Source organism: Chinchilla lanigera, unplaced genomic scaffold (genome assembly GCF_000276665.1).
Source record: "Chinchilla lanigera isolate Chin_1 unplaced genomic scaffold, ChiLan1.0 scaffold00114, whole genome shotgun sequence".
In the NCBI taxonomy this organism is placed as follows: Eukaryota; Metazoa; Chordata; class Mammalia; order Rodentia; family Chinchillidae; genus Chinchilla; species Chinchilla lanigera.
In genome coordinates, this window is record NW_004955515.1 from 3,975,424 (window position 1) to 3,999,624 (window position 24,201).

General features: G+C 37.8%; 1 protein-coding gene across 4 annotated transcripts in view; it reads left to right on the plus strand.

Annotated features, from left to right (window-relative positions):
* The window catches only part of Ptpdc1 (protein tyrosine phosphatase domain containing 1), a 132,505-nt gene that overhangs the window by 62,929 nt on the left and 45,375 nt on the right, over positions 1-24,201 (plus strand). For all 4 annotated transcript variants that reach the window (XM_005408892.2, XM_005408890.2, XM_005408891.2 and 1 more), the window contains exon 2: positions 14,269-14,356. In XM_005408892.2, coding sequence (XP_005408949.1) covers positions 14,275-14,356 — 82 coding nt within the window. In that variant the 5' untranslated portion in view covers positions 14,269-14,274. The remainder of the gene's footprint in view (positions 1-14,268; positions 14,357-24,201) is intronic.

Here is a 24,201-nt window from a genome sequence, read left to right on the forward strand (position 1 = left end):
TAGGATTTATGTCTTCTCTTTTTTTATTGTTCATTTCTTTGTTTTTTTATGTCTTACGTATTTTTTGCTCCATTTTTTAGGTCTTGGCTTCTCTTTCATTAGATATTTTTAATTGTGCCTTTGCAATTCTCTTGGTTTTTTCCACTATATTTTGAGTCATAGTTCTAGCGCTTGCTCTGGGGGTTGCTTTTAGCATCTTAATTTAAGGCAGTCTAGAGTAATACCAATTTAATTTCAACAGTATACAAAAACTTTCCTTCAAGGCACTCCATTCCCTTTCCTTTCTTTTGGAGTATAGCTATCATAAAATACAAATTACATCTTCATATGTTCTAAGCTTATTGGTTTATTTTTATAATTAGTGTTTTTTTCAGGTGTCTTAAAACAGACAGATCAAGGAAAGAATTATATATGTCTGTGATTATGCTTTTTGGTGTTGTTTATTTCCTTCTGTGTGTTTGAGAGTTATCACAGAGTGTTCTTTAATTTCAGCTTGAATGATTAGTTCTTTTAAGGCAAATCTGCTAGCAACAGATTCTCTCTCAAGTTTTGTTTCAGTCTAGATATTAATTTCTTCATGTTTGAAGGACAGTTTAGCTTGGTATAGAATTCTTCCAACATTCTGAGGAAATGATGCTGTCTTCCTACTGGACATCTTTCCTAATGAGACACAGTGGGCACCTTTTTTCTAATCATAATCCAGACTACAAATTCCTCCATTCAGTTTCAGTTGCCCCTTTATCTCCATGTACTTTCTGTTCTCCATTAGCCTACTGAGATGGTTGGTCCATTGTTAAACCCCTCCTACTCCTTACTCTGTGGTCTTAGTCTTTTAAAATTTTCTGTAATGATCTTTTTACCATGGTCCCAGCAGGCAGGGATGGCTTGTATGAGTTCAGCCACTACTTAAACTGGACATCCTACTGTACCTGTCCTGTTACAGAAGGTGTGATCTTAACCATTGAAGTCTAGCAGACACACAGCCACTATGTTTTAAGTCATCCAAGCTTGTCACCCAGGCATGTGAAACTTATTGTGCAGAATAGTTTTTTTCTTAGTTCAGGAATGAAGAGATAGAACCTCTTCTTATTCTCCCTGTCTTAGTTATTTTCTTTTTTCTTTTTTCTTTTTTCTTTTTGGTACCAGGTATCAAACTCAGGACCTTGCACTTGCCAGGCAGGCGCTGTGCCACTGAGCTGTATCCTCAGCCCTGTCTTAGTTATTTTCACATTGTGGAGACACTGTAATTGACATATACAACTCTAAGGAGGAAAGGTTTATTTTGGCTCACAGTTTGTAGAGGTTTCAGTTCATATTTGACTCCAGGGCAGGAGAGCATAACAGAGGGATGGGGAAAAGGACAAAGAGCTCCTGGCACGGCAGCAGGAAGCAGAGAGAGATAGGGGAGTGGGAACACAGACAAATTCCAGGCCATGGCTCTAGTGCCTGACCTCCTACCAAGCTTCACCTCCCAACATCACATTTAGCTATGAACTCATCAATGAACTAATCCACTCATGAGTATCACACCCCATGATCCAGTGAACTCCCTAAAGCCCCACTTAGGAGTGCATGAGGCTTTGGGGTGATGTCTAGATATACACTGTAACACCTTCCTAGTCTAAAAATAGTTGGGTAAAGTAAATAAACTCTGCTTTCTCCAGTATTTTAAGATTTTCACGTTGAACTACCTGAAATTATTAAGTAATGTAACAAACTGTGTATTTAACAGTAAACATAACTGTACATCTACAAAGCATACATATTTATGTAAAGAGATATTCATATAATGAGCATGTGTTGGTTAGGAGGCCCCATTCAGGTGTTACAAACAGTGGTATTTGCTGCCTCCCCAAAATGACACACACTATGAGGAGTCTTGTTTTTGCTGATATTCCCTCGGTAACAGACCTGTGATTTTAGGTAATATATTTAGTTTGAAACAGAATTTTGACAAGCACTTTAGTCCCCACTTTTCACACAAGAATATGAACCACTTTCTAAGCTGCTTGGTAGTGATTTTGTAAAGATTGTGCTAGGAATTGTAAAAATACAGTTTTTAATGCTTTGCTAGCTAAACAGAACCCAGGAAACATCTTCCCAATACCTGCTGTGAGTATGAATACCTGCTGTTGAGTAAATATAAACAGCTTATCTGGTGTAGTGGTTCTCAAAGCAACAGGCACCACATGGGCTCTAGTTACAAATGCAGATTATCAGTCCTACCCTAGACCTACAGAGGGGAAACTGGTAGTGGAGCCCTGCCTAGTAGGTTTTTAAGGAAGCCCTCTGTGAAGTTCTGATGGGTGTTAGGCGCTATCCACCTCCAGATGAGTTTAGAAGCAGTCGTGGTGTCATTTAGGTTGGGTCAGACCTATAGCATTGACTAGCCAGGTGTGCTGCTAGTGGGAAAAAGAGAATATGGAGACTTTGCTTATAAAACCACCTCCCTATATTATTCACATTTTAGTCATCTGCTTTATTGTGCCATGTTTTCTGAAAAATTTGTATTAAGCAATGTATTTTCAAAATGATGAAATAGCAGGGTTCCTACTGAAGTGTTTTTCCATGATCCCTGTGACTAGTCTCCTGAGAGCCTTGGTGCTTTCCCTAAGGTGTGTTTAAAATGTGAGATCACAGACCCCAGTGAAATTAGTAGTCAGCTTCAGATAGAGTGTATTTTTAGGGTCACCCATGGTCCTGTCTCTGATGACTAAACTTGTTAGAAATATTGAAGGAGTATGACAGAAGAAAATATTTCTTTTTTTGTTTGTTTCTTAAAGTTAGCTGTTGGCCTCTGGGGAGGTGACTTGAGAAGAAAAGTGACTTTTTATAGCTTTGTCATTGTTTTGAAGTTACAGATTTAGAGGTAAGGACATTGCACTTTTTTTAATGTCTGTTTTTGTTACGTTTTACTACATAAGGAACCATGAGGAGTGTTTTAAGAACAAATATTCCTGTGATATTAGGATGAGTTTTTATAGCATCTGAGCCATATAGATCTAGATACATCTTTCCTCAGCCCTCCCTGAGGAAGGGATGTCAATAAAATACATAACTCCCACTTGGAAAGGCATCCTAAAGGAGAGGAAATTTGGCCTGATGTATGAAATGATTGTCACCATTCATATTTGCCTGAGAAGAAAACTGATCCATCCTTCAAGGAATTAGAAAAAAACCACAAATCTGTCAGGTAGAATATCAAAAATAAGTTAAAGATATATATATGTGATTAGGGAAAGTAAAGCTGATTCCTATATTCTAGGCTTTAGAGCTATAGCAGTTAACAAAAACAAAAAAATCGGTGCTTCATGAAGCTTACATTCTAGTTGAGGAAGGCAGACAATAAATAGGACAAATTGTAAATTATCTAACTCAGTAAATGAATTTTCTTTATAAGTTCTATGGAGAAACATTAAAAGAGAGATGATGAAAATTTTAAGGAGGGTGGTGTGGATGGTTGTGAAAAGAGGATTAATGTGACTGGCTGAAGTGTACATGTTACTGGAGCCAAGACCAGAAGCATGATCCTGGGCTTCCCAACAGACTAGATTTGGCCATTCATCCCCAAAGAAAATCAGGTAGAGAAGTTGATTTTGAGACAGGAAAAGTATTGTACTTCCAGGATAAGCACACTGGGAAGACAGATCTCAGGGCTATTTGGGGGATTGCCAGTAGCAGACTTGAGATTATATAAGGTGGGAAGCAAAGGCAGCTGTGGAGGAATTTGCACAGCTAATACACTGGTCAGGTAGGAATCTGGTTGATCATTATCCTGGGACTGGCTACACAGAGTCTTATTGCTGCCAGAGAAGTTGGTGCTAAGGGGCAATTTTCATCTGTTTCACAGGGTATTTATCTGTCAGATCAGTGACGGGATGGGCCAGTCTCCATTTGGTTTTCAGAATGTTTATCAGACCTATGCTTCTGGAATTTAAAATATAGTGAGGGAAAGAACATCTCAGAAAAGGACAAGCCAGAGAGTCTTGTCAAAATGGAGTTAGTTATGGTAATAAGTTAATCTTTCAATCAAGATCCCTCTGGCTACTGAATTGTGTGTTAGGCATGTAATTAGGCCTATATTCACACTCATGTAATGTTTACTGTAAAACAGCAGGGCAGCTAGTAAGTCTCAGAGATGTTAGTAAATGTGCCTAAGATCACAGAGCTAACATGTGCCAGCTACTCTATTAAAAATGTTTTTGCATTTTGTAATCTTCTAGGTAGATCAGCTGCATTTTTGTTTCGTTTAGGAGGGAGGCAGCTAAAACGTATAAAGGGGCTTTGTTCCTGAAATCTGTCTTTGGGGCATCAGTGGGTAATCATTTTGGGTAAAGGCTCACAAAAGAACAGAACCAAATAAACTTGAAAACCTTGCTATGGAAAGAAGATCTACAAAGTTTCTTGCAAGCAAAGGAATTATAGATGGAAATAATGGTGTAGAATCCAGTATAGCTGATTTAAAGTGCAGAAAATAGCTATGAATTTGTTGTTTAGTGTGGGATCTGTTAAATAAAATTTATGAGAGTCCATTGATTTGTACTGAAGCCCCCATGGAGGGTTCAGGTCTCTCACCTGACAGTATGGTACATGGATGCAAAATAAAGACAAAGAGATAAACTTTTGCAGTTGAGGAACTCTGCAATGACTGATACTCTCTGTGGAACGAAAGGCCACGAGTTCAAAAGCTCAAGGCTTTTATTGGTATCAATCAGGAAGGCTACTGGTTGTCATCGCAGAGTGCTAGGGCAAAGAAACTTTGCAAACATTGGCTGTAAAGAGAAACACAGCAAATTTGTACCAAGCACAGAGGCCCTCCAATTTTCAATAAAATGGATACCTTGATGTATGCAAGACTGGCACCTTTCCTGCCAGGAAGGTATAATTCTTTCCGAGTTCCATGGCCTCAGCTGAGATATTATCTCATGTCTTAGCCCGGGAATCTCACAAGCTCTTGCTCAAGCCCCCATTCCAGCCATCAGTGAGAGAGGGGTGGGATTCTCATCCATGTGCTGCAACTGGCTCCTCAGCTCGACACGATCATGCTCTTTTAGCCTATTAAGGGAACATCTGGTTCAATATAGACAGCTCTGCATATCTCAGTGAATAGGGTTGAAGTAAAGGTCACTGAAAGATGGAGGCAAGAGGCTTCATTTCTCAGAAGAGCGCAGCTTGGCAGTCTCCCACAGATTTGGACTGAGCTCTTACATTAAGGCCCCAGCAGACCAAGGCAAACTGGAGTCACCCATGCTAAACGCCATACAATCAAACTGAACTTCAAAACTCAGTGATGCTGTGGCCCATGCCTGATATCTTAGCTGCTCAGAAGGCTGAGGCAGGAGGATAAGCCAACATGAGCTGGTATAATACAGAAATCCCCTGTCCTTCCACCGATACAAAGAAAGTATAATCTGCTGAAAACCAGTCTGCTGTTAGTACTATGCTATGTTCTTGTCCTTGCTAAAGCAAGGACAAGATTGTGGTATACCCAGCAGAGCTTGTTTTCTAGAGAGAATGTTGAGTGGTTCATGAATCACTAATAAAATTCAGCGGGACCTTGTGTGTTTAGTGGTTCAGGGTAGAAATGAGAGATGAATTCAGAGTGCCAACTCTCTTACTTAATAGTTGTTTGACTTTAAGCACAGTGTTTGATTTCTTTTTGTCTGCTTTCCTCATGTGTAAAATGGAAATAATTATGGTCTAACAATTGTGCACCTTGGTATTTACACAGATGAGCTAAAAACTTAGGTCCACACAAAACCTGTACGTAAGTATTTATGACACTTTTGTTAATAATTGCATAAACTTGGAAGTGATCCAGATGCCCTATAGTAGGTGAATAGATAAATTGTGTACATCCAGATATGGGATAAGTTATTAAGCCTTGGAAAGACAGGCAGGAACCTTAAATGAGCGGGTCTGAAAAGCCTCCACACAGTGAGGTTCCAACTGTGTACCACTCTGAAAAAGGCAAAAAATGTGGTTCAGTCAAAAGATCAGTGGTTGCCAATGGTTAGGAAGAGATGAGACAGACTCTGTATATATATATATATAATTTCTAGCAAAATGCCTGGCATATTTGTAGGCCATGTCATTAAACATTTGTGTTACCCCACAGAATGTACTCCAAATGCAAAGTCTCATGTAAGCAATGGCCTTTGGGGGACGTTGATGTGTCTGTGTAGCACTGCTTTAACTGTTGGCATAAGCCCTCTAATATCAGAATAATCTAGAGTGTCGTTGATAATGTATAGACTGTTATCCTTCTCCAGACTTCTTAACACAGAGACTTTGAGAGTGAAGGCAAGGAATCTGCGTTTCCACAGCCTCCAAGATAATCCTGACACATCATGAGGCTGGAGTGCCAGTGAGCATCTGGAAAGGATTATACTCCTTCTTCCCTCTCAGGCACTACTTAATACCGTGCCCCCCAAATTCTCTCCAAAAATACACATGGAGGTTTTGGCAGAACACCATGTATCTGGAAAGTACAAGGGGAAGTAGTGACCTAACAGTTCTTCAGACCATCTCAGAACCCAGGCTCTGTGTGAAATGACTTGTTTATGAAGCAGTGAATTCTTGCTCCTACTTGATGACTACTCTTAACAGTATGAGTTCACTTCATTGCTGCACATAAGTTTTAAACACTTAACATGTGACTAATTCTAGACAATTGAGTCACCTGGGGGGCTCTTAGGGAAAAAAGGAACTATAAGCTCGAATGAGTTAAATACTTGTCATTGGATAGGAACTGAAGTGACATAAGAAGTGACTGTGTGGTGAAATATCAGCATTACTGCTCAGACTTTTTCTTCCTGATTATATAACCAAGCATCTGAAATGAATTCATTTTTGAATAGGGTAATGTTTTCATAAGTCTTGGAAGCTCAGTCATTACTGTCTACTAGCAGGACTGTTGGACAGGTAGTGAATAGAATTCTTGACAAATTCTTACAAAGTTGGAGCAAAATAAAATGAACACAGAATAGGAAGGGAAAGAAACAAAAAGATGTTACAGATACTGGTTTGCAAATTAAAGTAACAAAAGCATTTACTAAATACCTTTATGCCAGGCATTTTGCTAGAAATATATATATACAGAGTCTGTCTCATCTTCACAACACAGGAAAGTAGATATTACAATTTTCATTATATAGAAGAATTCAAAACTCAAAATGATTCATGCATGACAGTGAAGAGGATCAAGATTTAAACCCAGAACTCTGACTCTACAGCATACTTAAAGTTTTGAACTGCAATTATGTACAGTTGGACTATCAATTAGTGTTTTTATGCCAAGGCAGCACACAGTGGGCCCTGTTTCAGAGTTTCCCTGGATTTGAGTTATTTGAAAATGTGTGGGCGGGGATTGTACTTTCAACTAGGACCGAAAAAAAGAGACTAGATGTATCCTCCCAATTTAAGTAGAAAACTGGACAATATATATGAAAAGTGGTTTTTGGACATAGGAGAGCAGGCACACTGGGCTTCATTTGCTGGGAGGAGAAAAGTAAACCTGGTGATTTACACCAGGATTGCACCAGCTCGCTCCCTGGGGGCAGTTTCCAGACTTGGCTTCCAAGAGGTACACAGAGAGCAGAGCTCAGTGTGGCCGAAGCATCTAGAATTTGCAGTTAAGGTCTCAGAATGGAGCAGTGCACCACCCAAGAGACCCCAGAGATGGGCAGAGGGCCCTAAAAGCCTTGCTAGCCTAACATGTTTGTAATGCTGATCTACACAGACTGCCTGAAGCCAGGAAAAGACATCAGGAAGGAGTGAATCCCTTGGGATTCAGGAAGGATTACATCCCAGGGAATGTAGACAGGACATTTCCCTGGGCTCTTGGAGGGCTGGCAGTAGGTCCTGCTCCCACAGCCAGGGTGGAAAGGCCTCATAATACCTAAGCAGCAGGTAGAATGCTCAGAAAGATGTTGCCTTAGCAGTGGGCTAAATTAGCATAAAGGAAATGCTACCTGGAAGCTATCCTAACAAAAACTTTGAAAGCAAACTTTGAAAGGATCCCACTGATTCCAAATAACTATCTTATTAAAACAAACAAACAAAAAGAAGTCAGTGGCTAAGACCTGTTAAAAATATAGTGGAAAAAAATATAGTGGAGATTTCCTTGATGAAGGGGCTAAGAAAGGTAAATCAAGAAGATATATTATAGGTGTTCAGGCACAAAATGAGGCAACTGGACTCTCCAGTGAATGCAGGTAGTTGGCCCTAAAGAGAATGGAGAAAAGGAATCTACATGATGTGACCTTAAAGGCTGTGCAGAGAGAGACAAGGAACACTGACTTCTGTACAACTCAAACTTTGGAAAGGTGTTGAAATAGTCTGTATTTCCCAAACTTGTGTCTTATTATGTATCTCAAGCCCTTGAAAATTGGTACTTTAACTGAAATAATTATGTCATTAATGAAAACTTGGCATTCTTCCTGTTTTTCCTAGGATAGATGAATTACTTTGTCATAAAAAGCATGTGCTCATGGATTTTTACTAAAAGCATAGTATTGACTAATTTACAAATAATTTTTTAACTTTGCTATTTTTAAAGATTTTAAATGTGAACTACCTTTCATTCTGTAGATAATTACATTTTAATAGTAGTATTGTTGACTTGCAACAAAGGGACACCACCACCCCAAAATAAGAGACATTAAATTGGGATTTACGTCTTTGAACTGGAGAAAGCCTTTCATACTAGAGAAAGCACTAGAGCCAGTAAAGGTAAAGGAGAAACCATACATTTTGAACTACTTCAAAATATAAGGCTGCCAGAACACACCATTACCATAATTGTGGTGGATTGACAACTGGTGGTCAACTTGTAACACCCAGATGAAGTGAACCAGTGTGGTACTGGGTGTGGGCAGCCCACTTGAGGATTGTTTCCAGCAGCATAAGAGGCAGAACTGGAGAAGAAGAAGTTCAGATCCTGTGGTGAGCTGTTGGAGCTGTTGCTTTTCCTGGGGCTGCCCTTGGCTCTCTTGGAGGAGCTTGTCATGCTGGCTTCCTCATGAACTCATTTCTCACCATCGGAGGTGCTTGGAACCTTGTTGTCACTGAGGATGGCCATGGTTCACTTTGAGGGAGCTCTGATCCTTACCTTGAGCATTGCTTCCTGACTTGTGGTACACGGCTCAGTCTCCTGGAAAAGCTTGTTGCACTGGCTTTCCTGACAGGAGCTTAGCTGGTCTCATCATCAGAGGAGCTCAGGACCTCACTGTCACTGAGGATGGCTGTGGTGCCTTTCAGGGGAGCTCTGGTTCTTACTTTGAGCATCACTTCCTGGCTGCAGTACAGATCCCTCAGCCTCTAGCACAGATGCTTCATCCCACTGGCACAGACTTTTTAACTTCCACCACTAACCTTTGGGCCTTTCCAGCACAGATCCATGAAAGAGGCCCACATGAGACATTGTCATGGACTCTTGGCCTCTAGTTGAACTCTTGGTGATATGGTAAGAGAGACTCCATTTTCTTTTAGTAAATGCATTTTAAAAGAAGTCACTTAAGGTCACTTAAAGTGTAGAGGAACTCACTCCTTAACCCCCTCACTTGTAGCTGACCATAAAATCCATTGAAGAAAAACAAAAACAAGGCTATAAAAATGGGAACAAATAGAACAAATTGGGAAGTAGGCTCAATATTTAACCACAACGTCACCTAGCTGGTGCATGACCATGACCGGCAGCTTCTGGGAAAAGATAAACCATGTGACAATTATATGGCATTCTTGTAAAAGTCCCAAAAATGAGGTAATGTAATGATGTGGATACCATGGAAACCTCAAAGGTATTTAAACTGGAAGTAAAGTCCAACTGGGGCCAACATTTTTTCTGGAACCTAGTTGGAAACTGTTGATTGCCAGCTTTAATAAAGCTCTGTTCCTACATTAAGTCTCTCATGAGTACTTTCTCACTGAATTTTGCCATAACAGTGGGGGTCATTGTTATGGGCTCTGGGTCTTCAGCTGGACTCATGCAGGATATTACTGTGGCATCCAGACCCTCAGCTGGATTCTTTGGTCTTTAGTGTGTGGACAGATTTCCTGCACTCTTTTTGTCTATGATTCTTTGGGTGACTATTGTAAAATAATTCTATAAATTATGTGTCCTGTACTGTTCCCCTTGCAAAACCCCAAACTACAATAATAATTGATATAAAATAAACTGATTTTTAAAAAAAATTTGCTACACACATGATACAAAACTGACATACATGATATGAATTGGATAATGATATTTAAAAGAGTTGACATATATGAGGAACAAAAGAAAAGCAGTAGAACCCTGAATGGTTACTCTATTAATGGGAATCTCACAAGAAAAAACCTCTGGAAAATTCCATTTCACTAATAAAGAACTGCAAAGTAAAGGAATAATGAGACAGCTGTGCTAATATTTAAAAAGCCCACCACTAATAAGGGTAAGACAAAAGATACTCCTTTTACTAATTTATGTGAATTGATGTAATCTGTTTGAGGGGCACAGTGGATTGATGTTAAGAGCATCAGTCTGCAAACTAGACCCATGAAGTTTCCTACCTAAGACAGTGGAGTGATTAAAACACACAGTACCTCACAGTGTTTCTGTGAGAATGACATGGATCTTGTAACGTAAGCCATTTACAGTAAGTCATGGCATATTGTGTACAATCACTTCTGGCTACTGAAGAAAAAGGGAAACTGAGGATCAAAAGATTCTAATACACATCATTGCACAATTTCAGAACCCCTCAGAGAAAAATTTACTGCTTATCTGCTACCAGTGGGCATCAGACTTCTCATCAATATTGTTTGCTGGAACACAACAGCACAATATTTTTACAATTCTGACATGCGTAGCTTTCAACCGGGAATTCTGTAAATAGCTAAATTATCAACATCATATGTGGATAATACAAAGATGTTTTCAGAATAAAATGATATAGATAGTTTACCTTCCATTCATTCTCTAAGAAAAAATTATTTGAAGCCAGCAGAAGCCAAGAAAAAATGACCTCAACTCAGGAATGGGAATAAAAGAAGTCCTGGACTGAAAAGTATATAGGGGGCCTAGGAAGCCCTGGTGCTAGTAGAAAAGGAATCCAGAGAGCATACGGAAAAAACCTTCAAAAGATAGGTAGTTGGTATAATAAAAAGTTAAAAGATTGTAGATATGTGGTGATGATTTACTATTTTTCTCAGTAGGAGAAAGGTGATTATAATCCAGTGAGAAGTGTTGAGAAGAAATGTACTGTCCAAATTGGCAATAAAAGAAAATATGCCTGTTTAAACAACTGATAGGATAAAAGAAAATTCATTTCACACCAAAGCTTGAGTTGTTTTACTTTGATCAGCACAGGTTTGGTGATACAAGATTACAGATACTTTTTTCAGTATTTGCCTAGTGTTGTACTTGGTTAAAATAAAGTGTGTGTGTACAGATTACCACATAGCTATAATCATCCAACTTCTTCATCATACAGGTATGTAATTACACTGTATTGTATCATATTTTTGAATAAACCTATAGACAGCATAAGAAAGTAAATGATAGGTTAACTGATACTTAAATGTTCAAAATCTTGATATAATGGAAATGGCATACTTAGCAGAACTTGAAAATACAGGGGAAGGGAGAGTAGACAGGTAAACTGGTTGACTTATTTTACATAGAGGGAATCAACATATTTTTCAAAGTTCATAGGAGAAGAAATGGTTAAAAGATGTTATTTTAAATCATATAAAGAATCATCTTTGATGCCTTAATTGGGAGAAGGTTTACCCTGGAAGGGAGGTAAATGAAATAGTTTTCTTATGTCTTGTATCAGGAATTCAGTTTTAGGGTTTAGACATGATAGTATAAGAATCAGAGATCTGGCTATATGTCTGTAATCCCAGCACTCAGGCAGCTGAGGCAGGAGTATCACCAGGAATTTGAGTCCTATTTCATAAAACAAACAACAAATAAGGACCAGATAATTAAGTGTTCTGATTGCCCTCCAGAATAAGTAAAAGAAATATTTAAATTGTTTATATCTGGGAAGTAAAACTTATCATGGAGGACTGAGATAGAGACTTTACTTTTCATTTTGTACTATTTATTTAAGCTTTTATATATGTTTAGTGAATATCTGTTTTTAAAATAAGTATTGCATATCATTTCAGCCAGGAGTTTTCTTTGATTTTTGATGTATCCTAATATGTCTCGAGTCCACTGAAATACTAATGTGGTGATAGGAACGTACACTGTCCCAACACAGGAAGTGACTGTTTCTGTCCCTTTGGGCTCTGAGCAGAATATTAACAACCATAGAATGTGACTAGGAAAGGGCATCCAGGCTGGTGGGGACATCCAGAGCACTCTATGTTAGAAGAGTTAAGGGAGTCACTGATGCATTGCTCAGGAGCATAGAAATCAGGAGAGAGGGGAACAGGATTGTCAGCTGTAGAGCTATGCAGGAAAGTGTGTATTGATCTGTGTAGGCAGATATAGGATGAGTGGGTAGCAGTTAGAGAGTGGCAGCATTATAAACAGCTTTCTAGCTACCAGATCTGTGTAATGATGTCACTTAGTGTTCAAACAAGTATCTTGTAAAGAGGGCATGTACATTTGATTGGGATTCCTGCAAAGATCTTTTAAAGTTCCTTACAACTTTGAGTTTGGAAGGGAGCTGGTTAGAGAGATTTTTCTTCAGTGCTGTAGATTGAATCCAGGGCCTTCATACTGAGCTACATAGCCAGCCATTTTATTTTTTATTTTGAGACTGGGTCTTGCTAAGTGGTCCAGACTGGGTCCAAACTTGGATTCTACTGCCTCAGCCTCCCAGAGTGATAGGATTATGTGTGCACCATCACCATCACCACCACATAGAAATATTTAAGATACCTCACAGTCATACTCCTGTTCTTTGTGACTCAAAGGTACAATTAACAAGGATCTTCGCTTACTTCTTTGTTTCTTTGAGAGAAACTCTCACTGAGTGGTTCAGGCTGCCCTTGAACTCCCAGGCTGGCCCAACCTGGCCTTAAACTCATGGTCATGCTTCATGCCTGAGCCTGGAATTAACAGCAGGCACTACCACATTCAGCTTAACAAGCATTTTTGAATAACCATGTTTTCAGTGGGCTTTAGGATAAGTGAGTAAATAAGAATAGACTAAAGAAACTTAGTCTAGTATTGTGCATTTCAGTTTTTAAGTAACTAATAATAGCTATTTTGTAGAGTTCTCCTAAGAAAAAAGTGATTTGATATTTGTGCATAGCATTTACTAAGCGTTAAAGAGAGGTGATAATTTTTTTGACATACCAAAAAGTTTGCATAATTTTCCTCAATGGAGACCATGGCACTTGAGCAACACAGCAGTCCCTTAGCTGTATGATTCAGCCAGAGCTAGATGAAGACATGAGCTAGATAAAGGCTGACAATTACAGATTAATGTCCTATAAATGCAGTGAACCATCACTTGAAACAGTTCTCTTCATTAGAATAAAAGATTCTGTTCATTTGCCTAATATTCCATCCTGTTCACAATAAATATTTCTCTTTGAGCCTGGAACAAATGCTGTTTCCTCCTTGAAGTCGTGTTCTCCTTCATGTTGAACAGCCCTCTCACTTGTCTGAACCCTCTTATGACACTTTGCACAGTTAGCATTGTTTGTGTCCATGTCTTGTCTTCCAGTAGACTATAAATGCACAAAGGAGAATATCTCTCATGTTTCTCTCTAATGTCCTTAGTACCTAACTCACGTGAGCCACATACTGAATTTTAGGTTTTCTAGTGGCAACATTAAAAATTTTTAAAAAGCTACACATGGTGGCACATGCCCAGAACCAGGAACTCTGGGAGGCTGACGGAGGATCATGAGTTCAGGTCTAATCTGAGCAATTTAGTGAGACCTTGTCTCCAAAAATACATAAATATGACTTGATGTACCTCAGGGAAAAGGGCCTTTTTCAATCTCCAGTACTGCAGAATACATAAATAAAAGTTTTAGAATGAACTAGGAAGTTAATTTTTGTAATATATTTAATCCATATATCAAAAATATTTTAATGTGTGATCACTTTAAAAACTACTGGTGAGATGTTGTATTTTTTTTGTACTAAGTCTTCAGAATCCCCATGTGTCAACCTGGTCTAGTCCCATTTGAAGTATCAGTAGCCACTTAACTAAGGATGCTGTACTGGACAGCAGAGGCCTAGCACGTTGTAGGTGATCAGTAAATGAATATCCCAAGCCAAACTTTCAAAAACAGTCGCTTCCTTTCTCCCAACAGATTACCATGGCTGCCGGAGTCGTGCCTCACAATGAACAACCATATTCCACGTTGGTGAATAACAGTGGGTCTGCTGCAAACATGACAGGTAATATCTCTTTAATGTAGTTTTATCTCTTTGTGCCACCTATTATTTAATACAAGTAAGGGTGTGAATGACTCTGAAAGCTAAGGTTTAATTCTTCATTGGCAATGCTAAGATCCAGGTGTTATTAAGGCCTTTTGTTGATTTCTGCCTTACCGCTTTGGCCTATTAAGATTCAAAACCCTGAATAATGATCGTGGCCTTTTTAGAAGGGAAGTTTCAAACGTGTTTGTCTCCTGCATTATTATCTCAGACCAAGATTATGCCTTTGCTCCTATCATCAAACGCCTACTTGTGAATCAACCATTCATTTCTTCCTCCTCCGGTTTCTTGCAAGTGCCACTTACGAAGCACATTCAGAGCACTGGAGCCCTCCTTCTCCCCGTGTTATTTCCACTCTTATGTCACCTTCCCACACGGTTTTGATTTTTCTCCTGCACCTCATGCAAAGAAGTATGCTGTAACTTGGACTCCTACCGCCTCACTTACTCTTCACTGCATTGCATTTCTGAGCTGGGAGGTGCCCTGATTCCTTGTTGGCTATTGGTCAGGTTTCTGTCCCTGTGACTAGGTACCTGAGACAATCACCCTAAAGCAGAAAGGTTTATTTTGGCTCCTGGTTACAGAGGTTTCAGTCCATGGTCAGTTGGCCTCTTGCCTCATCTCTGGTGAGGCAGTACCTTATGGCAGAGGAAACTGCTCACCTCAAGGAGTCCATGGCTAACTACTTTCCGCTAGGCACTACCTGCTAATGGTTCCACCACTTTCCAGGAGCAACCCCAGTTGACACCCAAGCCTATAGTAAGTACATGACCTTTCATGGGACAGTTTGGATCCAAACTCTGTCATTGACCTTGTGCTGCCACTCTTGTTAGCCAGGAGAAATGTTGAGTGATCACTTGGTGATGCTCTGCTGGCATTATTTTCTAACTCTCCAGCCTGGGTTTTGCCTGAGTTCTTTTAGTCCTCCTGTGTAGGAACTTTGCAGTATTTCTTCCCAAGGTATGGATTATATAATGGGAGACTAGAACAGGAAGAGTCTAACTAAAGGGATTATAGTTCAGGGCTCACTGGGAACAGTTTGTTCTCAGTTACTTTTGTGCTTGTTGAAATCTGGCCACTCCACCAGGAGGAGCTGTCTTTCATCCAGTGTTGAACTTGCCTAAGTGACAGATCTTTGTAGATCCTCTTCCATCTGTCTGCTGTGTCTGACTCTAGGGAAACTAATACATCTGGTAGCTGCCATTTGTGGACTGCATTTAGGGGCCAGATTTACTGTTAGTTTTCCTGGCCTTAGAGAGAAGTGCTCTTAAACAGTAATGTCTACTTGCTGTTTCCCTGGTAGAATATTCTTTTCTCCTAAGCCATACTGAACCAAGGAGTTTCAATAGTCTGACAAACCTTTGTCCCTGCTTCTTCTGTCAGAATGTTACCTCTTTCTTAATGTTTTTCGGCAGAGATTCTTTTGGCTTTTGGGATGGGACAACTCTTCATTGTATAAGAGGGCCCTGAGTGCTGATGGCATTTAGTGCCCACACATACACACACACACACACACACACACACACACACTCTGCCCCCTGGTCCAGTGCTGTCTCCAAGTTCCAAAGGTAGCCAGAAAAACCCTACACATTTCCAAATGCCCCTACAAAGTTTCTGCTACCTCCTTTGTGATCCACTAGGTATGCTGATGTTTACCTTTCCCAAAAATATCTTTTTTCAATAAAAATTTCTCTTATTGTGTAAATGCAGCTAATTTCTAATTAGGAAGTCATTGAAAAAATAAAACATATTTCATGTCTTTCTTAAAGTGTATCTTATCTATAGAATAGTTGTACTTCATTAGGTTTTAGCATGGGAAGTAGTTTTTTAAAATGTTGTCTAATGAATTCATGGAAAAACTTGTCAATAGGATGCTTAAATATTTATTTTTACAGGAAATAGAAAATCATCAGGAACTAGATTTGAAATGCGACAGACCTAGATTTAAATCTTGGTTTTACTATTTGAAAGTAAAGAAAAAAGAACAAAATAAGCAAACCATTTTTGTTATTCACAAAATACATAGAGTAAAATAAAGATCTCCACATCCCCATTTATCATCTTTCCCATGTGTACCATCTCCACATGTAGCATCTCTCAATCACATAGCGTCACCTTTCCTTAACGGTCCCTCATTTCCCCTGCATCAGATTACTTTGGAGCTAACTAAAGGCACTCTGTTATGTTATTCATTAAATAACCATATTGTCTTTACCATAACCAAAATAATTATTAATAATTGTTTAATGTCATCAAATATCTAAAATGTTCAAATTTCTAATCATCTCCTATTTTATCAGTTATATTTATACACAACATTTATACTGGGACCCAAACAATCTCAATATATTGTCATTGTGTGCTATACAGCTCAAGTTTCTTAAACTTGTTTCTGATCTCTTGTTTTCCTTAGTTTATTAGTTGAAGAAATCTGAGTTTTGGTCTTGTATATTTTGCCACCATCCATATTTTGCTGATTCTGTCTACATGGTATTTTCAGTATATTAATAGATGCATATAGAGTCAATTAAGATTTCTTTTAATTGGCAAACATGTTTCATAGGTTGTAAAATATTCCTCCATCAAGATCCTTATCCAGTCTACTTTTTGTGATGGTAATTTTTTGTTTTGAAATAACTTCAAACTTATAAAAGAGTTATAAGAAAAGCACACACAAAAATCTCCTATCTTCTATTCACCCGTAAACCTCCATTCAAAGTTTGACAACTGTCCCAATAAAATATCATAGTTTTTTCAGTCTTCCAAGGTCCTTAGTCCTTTCTTGCCCTTGATGATCTTGATGTTCTGTAAGTTTTCAGACTGGTTCTTCTGTAGCATGTCCCGTAGTTACACAGTTCTGGTAGAAACATCACTGAGTTGACTCTGCTTTTCTCACTGCGTGCCTCTACTTGGCAGAAGATGGAATTTTCCACATCATTGAAAATGTAGTTTGATCACATCAGTTACCCTAAACTTTACCCATTATGTTATTCTTTTTCTCTTCATGGTTAATATATTATGGAAAGATGCATTGGAGCCACATATTCTCTTCTACATCGAACTCTGACACAGCGCTTTTAGCATCTATTTATATTTCTTTCCTGAGTTAATGATTACAGTGATAATAGCTAAATGGAAATGTTCTAATTCCATCATTTCTTCTGCATTTATTAGGTAGCATTCTGCTGTATGGAAGAATTTTCTCATTCATTTGTTCCGTTACTTATTTCAGCATAGAGTGCTTTTTTGTTCAATAGAAGAGAGTCTTCTCATCATGTGTTTTGATTCTTCCCTTGTTCCCTGTGTGGCCAGTAAGAGCTCCTTCCAGATGTCTTCTGTGTCCTCTGACGTGCTCCCCATTTCTGCATTCCTCACTCTGGCACAGCAGGGTCTTCCAGCTCATTTTGCTCTTTCCCTGCTCTGGCCCTGAAATCAGCTGTGTCTACAAGGTGCTCTGATGAATGGTAGTGCTTAGAACCCAGATTTGGGAGTGCTGACTTCTTAGTCCTGGCATGTCAAGGTTCCCAAGACCTCTCGTGGGACAAAAGTAGGGCATATGGGTTTATACACACAGGTATGTATCTACCCACTTTCATATGTAGCTTACTGATATGAGTTCATATTGTTACATGCAGTTAGAATCCAATATTCTACCATTATTCCTTTCTCCTTTTTATAATGTCCTTCTCCAAGAAAGTTAAGCTTGGCTCTTACTATTTTCAATATCTCTACTTCCTTAGTCTTCCTTGTCTTCACCGGTGTCCCAACCATGCCTAGCTCAGCTGTCTTTTCCACACAGGACCATTTTCTACCAGGTTACAACAATACTCCTTACTCCTTGCCCTGTCTTGACCTTGGCTTTTACTAGATAACAGTAGCCTGCCTGGTGTTTTGGTGTTTTGTTTTAAATATATTTTTAACTAAAATCTAGAGATAGCTACATATTCATATGTAGTTGTAGGAAATAATACAGAGTAGTAATACAGAGGAATAATACATGGGTATTTATGTATCCAGCCAAGATTTTGACATTGGTAAAATCAAGATGCAGAACAGTTTCATCAGCTGGAAGGACAGTGCCACCTTTTTCCTTTTATGTCCACTTCTACATATGACCCTGGCCCCTGGCAACTGCTCATGGTCCCCAGTTCTATAGTTTTGTCATTTCAGGAACTTTGTATAAATGAAATTGTGCAGTATATAACCAGGTAAGACTGGCTATTTTTAATTCCACGTAATTCCAGAGTTCTACCAGGTTGTTGTGTGTATGTTCCTTTTTATTGCCAACACCAACCACAGTGTGCTTATCCATTCGCTGACTGAAGGGTATCTGCCTTGTTTTCAGTTTGGGACAATTTGGGGCTATTGTAAATAAAACTATTGTGAACATTTGTGTGCAAATTTTTACGTGAAAATAAGTTATTACTTTAGGATAAATCCTCAGAGTATGCTTCCTAGGTCATCTTATAATTGCATGTTTAATTTTATATGACTATGAATGTGTTTTCCAGAGTGACTGTATCATTTTCCATTCTTACCAGAGCATATAAGTGACCAAGTTCTGTGCATCCTCAGCAGCATTAGCATTATCATTATTTTTGCCATTCTAGCAGGGCTGTAGTAATATCTATCACCTGTATATTCTCTTCTTATTTATCTTTCTACACATTTTGTCCACTAAGTGGAATTTTTTTCTTTTTTTAGCTGTTGAGTATTAAGAGTTCTTTATACAGACTGGATATTAGTTCTTTCTCTGCCATGCTTTTTGCCAGTATATTCTCCTAGCCTGTACCTTTCTTTGTTCTTCACATGATCTTTTTCTGAGAGAAGGTTTTAATTTTCATGAAGTCTAATATTTCTTCTGTAGGTTTACTTTTCATGTCAAGTCTAAAGCACCCTGCTTATCCCGGTGTCCTAAAGCTGTATGAATGTGTTGTAGGTTCTTTATGTTATTCCCTTTATCTGTGTCTGTTCCTGTAACAATCTACTCTTGTCTGATTACAGTAGAATGATTATTCTTCCTTCCGTTTCCTTTTCAAAATCATTTTAGCTAGGACCTGTGACTTTTCATACAAATTTTAGAATAAATTTGTCTACATCAACCCAAAACCTTGCTGGGATTTTGATAAGAAGTAAACCTATAAATAAATTTGTGAAGATTGCTTTCTTTACTATATTGACACTTCTAATTCAACTGATAATGTGTTTCCATTTATTTAGAGCTTTGACTTTTTTTAACATCAGATTTTAAAATTTTCAACATAGAGATCCATACTGTTTTTTGGGTTTTGTCCATTTGTTTATGTCACCTCCATCCTGCCCCTCCTTTGCAACAGGGTCTCACTGAGTCCTTAAATTGCCTAAGATCAAATGTGATCCTCCTGCCTCAACTTCTCAGAGTGCTGGGCTTACACGCATGCACCACCATGCCCAGCTCCACATGTTTTTGTGAATTTATACATACATAAGTATCTTACTTTTTTGGAATGATTATAACTGGTATGATGCTTTAAATTATAATTTGCAGATTTTTTTTTTATGTGTAGCAATGTATTTGATTTTTATGTTGTCCTTGTACCTAACAACCTTACTTGAACCCACTTACCATTTCCAGGAGGTTTTGGAGATCTTCTGTTCTTTTCTATGTAAATAATAATTTTTGTGAATAAGGACAATTTAATTTCTTCCTTTCCAAACTGTATGTCATTATTTCTTTTTCTTGCTTTCTGTAGTGGTATAGAACTTCCGTTAAGCAGAAGAGCAGTAGAACAGAGAGCAGACCTCCTTGACTTCTTGCTTTTAGGGAAAAGCATTCAGCCTTTTACTTTCTACTGTGATGTCAGCGGTTAAGTTTTCTGTAGATGTTCTATAGCAAGTTAAATTATTTCCTCTTTCTTCTTGCTAAGTTTTTATCATGAATGAGTGTGGGATTCTGTCAAATGTATTTTCTGTATTGATTATGATTTTTCTTCTTTAGCTTTTTGATGTAGCAGACTATATTGGTTGAACTTTGAATATCGAACCAGCTTTACCTGCAGTAACCCCCATTTGGTAATTGTGTATAATTATTTTTTGTACATTGCTGGATTTGATTGCTAATATTTTGTTAAGATTTTTTTTCTTTTTTGCCTAAATTCAGGAGAGACATTGAACTATAGTTGTCTTTTTTGTAATATCTTTTTCTGCTTTTGTTATTAAGGTAATTAATACTAGCTTTTTAAAGGTGGTTGGTAAAGAAAGTGTATGAGATTGTTATTCTTTCTTCTTTAAATGTTTGGGCACATTCTCCAGTGAAGCCATAAGCCTAGAGATTTCTTTTACAGGAGCTTTGTTTCTGTCAACTGAATTCCTTTAATTTTTGTAGGACTGTTCAGCTTAGCTTGTTCATTTTAGTGAGTCATAGCAGTTTGCAGTGTTCAGGAAATTGATACTTTTATTCTAAGTTGTGAAATTCATGGGCATAGAGTTGTTCTTCATAGTTTATCATCCTTTAAATGGATGCCAGATTTGTAATGATAGTTTGTTTCATTCCTTATCTTTTTTTTATTTTTGTCAATCTTTCTAGGTGTTCATCAATTTCATTATTTCATAGACCTAACTTTTTATTTAACTGATATTCATTATTTTGTTTTTCCATTTTTCATTTCATTGACTTTTGCTCTAATTTTTATCCTTTGTTGGTGCTTGGTTAGTGTTTATTTTTCTTGTTTTTCTGGAGAAATAGGTTTCATTTTTGATTTTGAGACATTCCCTCTACTCCATCATAAACTTTATTTATTTATTTATTTTTTTGGTTTTTCTCCAGTACCGGGAACCGAACTCATGACCTTGCGCTTGCCAGGCAGGCACTTTGCCGCTGAGCTAAATCCCCAGCCCTCCATCATAAACTTTTAAGTCATAAATTTTCTTCATCACTTGCTTTTTCTTCTGACACCATCTGATGGGAGTAGAGTCCATCTCTCCTTCCTGTCCCTGTGAAGTTGCCTGTTCAGGACATTTAATATAAATAAAATAATAAAATATGTTATCTTTTATGTCTGCCATTTTTTAACTTAGCATAATATTTTCAAGGTCCATCCAGGCTGTGTCTGTGCTTCATTTTATTGCTAAATAATATTCCATCATATGGGTGTATCACATTTTATTTGTCCATTTGTGTTGATGTACACTTGGGTTGTTTTCACTTTTGGCTACTACAGATAATACTGTTATGAACATTTGTATCCATTTTTTGGTGCAGTTTTTCTTTTAGTTGCTCTTGGGCAGAAACCTGGGAATGAAATTGCTGGGTCACTTTGTAGCCCTCTAACATTCTGAGGAACTGCCAATTGAATGGTTGTGATTTGCATTTCCCTAATGACTAATAGTACTTAACATCTTTTCATGTGCCTAATGTCCGTTTGTATATGTCTTGGGGAGGCATGTCTTTTTAATTCTTTTTCAGTTTTAAAATTGGGTTATTGGTTTTCTTATTGTTGAATTATAAGCCTTCCTTTTACATTGTGAATATTGATTTAATATATTAAACTTTCTTTTTGCTATTTTTCATTTGTTCTTGTGAGTTTTGAGGTATCTTTGTTTCTTTTTTTGTACCAGGAATCTAACTCATGACCTCGTGCTTGCCAGGCAGGTACTGTTCTGCTGAGCTAAATCCCTGGCAGTTTTAAAGTATCTTGTGTTACTTACTTCAGTACAACTTCACTCCCATCTACTTTCTTTGAACTTGTCATGTAGATTGTAGTTCTATATGTTATAGACTCAACAATGCAGTTACTGCACACTTGTTTTGTACAGTCTTTTTAAAAATCACCTAAAGCAAGAAAGGAGAAAAAATAAGCATTTATACTGTCTTATATAATTACAGACTTTTATATTATACTGTCTTTTATAATTTATCAATGTTCTTTCTTTCCTGTCTTCAGTAACTTACTTTCAACCTGAAAAGCTTTCTTTACTGTTTACTAAAGTAGATCTGCTAGCAACAAATTTCCCAATTTTTGTTTTTCTGGGAATGCATTTATTTCTCCTTCTTGTTGGATATAAGCTTCTTGGTTAACATTGTTTTATTTTCAGCACTTTGAATATGCCATGCCTCTATATTTCTCTCTCCATTTTTTCTCATTCAGGTGAAAAATCAAATATCTATCTTATTGCATTATCTTGTATATTTTTCTTTTCATTTTAGAGCATTTTTACTTGATATGTCTTGGTGTGGGTCTCTGTTTATCCTATCTGGATCTTCTTGCACTTCTTAGATGTATAAATTAATGTTTTTCATCACATTAGAGAAAGTTTTTTGGGTTGTTTGTTTTTGCAGTACTGGGAATTAAACTCAGGGCTTTCTCACTGAGGTATATCCCTAGCTTGTTTTTATTTCTGGGATGTGGTCTGCTAAGTTGCTAAGTTGCCCAGGCTGGGTTCAATCTTGGCCATCTTCCTACTTCAGTCTTCCAGAGTGCTGGAACTCAGGCATGCACTGCCATGTGGGCTACATTAAGAAAGTTTTAAGCCATTATTTCTCTCATAATTTTTCTACTTATTCTCTACTTACCTTTGCTATGTGTGTACTGGTCCACTAAGTACTGTCCCACATTTCTTGAAGGCTTTATTCTTTGTTCCTCATTTTTTATTTTCTCTTTTCTTCAGAGTATGTAATTTCTGTGTTTCTTCCAGTTTGCCATAAGGAACTTGAAGCAAGGCAAAGACCACTGGACTTGCAGTACTGGGAATTAAACTCAGGGCTTGTGAAAGCCCCAAGGCATACAGCTTAACACCTGGGTGCAGGCAGATAGAGGGCAATAAGGCCGTGGGTAGAGAACAAAGAGAAGCAGGCCCTTTTTCTAGGGATTGAAAGAAGGCAAAGGACGTTAGTAGGAAGATGTTAATAAACATCTGTGGTCAGAGTTCTCTGGCTGTCTTGGAGACAGAGTCTTGGGCAGAGTCCTTGAAGCATCCAGTATAAAATTTTTGGGTATCTCCAGATGTCCAAGGACCTGCAAGATTCCTTGTTCTATTTTATCTCTTTTATGACATACTGTGTTTGCTGATGACAGCCTCGGTCCTGAGGTGAGACCTCACTAAGAACAATGCCTCTGCTGGCAAACAGGTTGGGTGATAGGAAGATCCTTTCCAAAAGCCTTATATTCTCTAATTCTTTCTGTTGTTGAGTTTCTTAGGTGAATTTTTCATTGTTTTTGTATTTTTCAACTTGCAAGTTTCCATTTGCTTTTTAAAATACTTTTCCCATTATTGATAATCTCATAGTCATCACAGCTTCCTTTACTTCTGTAGGCATGTTATTTTTGTTCTTCAGACACAGTAATAGTGGCTGTTTTATTGGATACAACATCTGGGCCTTCTCACAGGTAGTTTTCTTGACTGATCTTTTTCCTGTATATGTATGACACTCTGCTGTTTCTTCTCATATCTCCTAATTGTTTGTTGAAAACTGGGCATTTTAGTTAATTTATTTTATTTTATTTTTATTTATTTTTTTTTAATTTTAAAAGTAAAAGGACGAAAACATTGACAGACAGACAACCATTTACAAAATAGCAAAAGAACAATACAAACAATACAGAGTTACAAACAAAGTGGTAGGAAATTAACAATGCTTGTTGTATTATATATTGATATCTTCAAAGTAGTTTCTCATGAAAACAAATAGAGACATGCAATATTGATCAATCAAGGGTGCATTAACTGTTTCAGCAAAGAAATAGAAGACAGTAGATCAACTATGTTAACTACCCTGTATATACGTACATACAAAATTTCTCCTTTCCCTTCTCTTTTCCCACATCCCA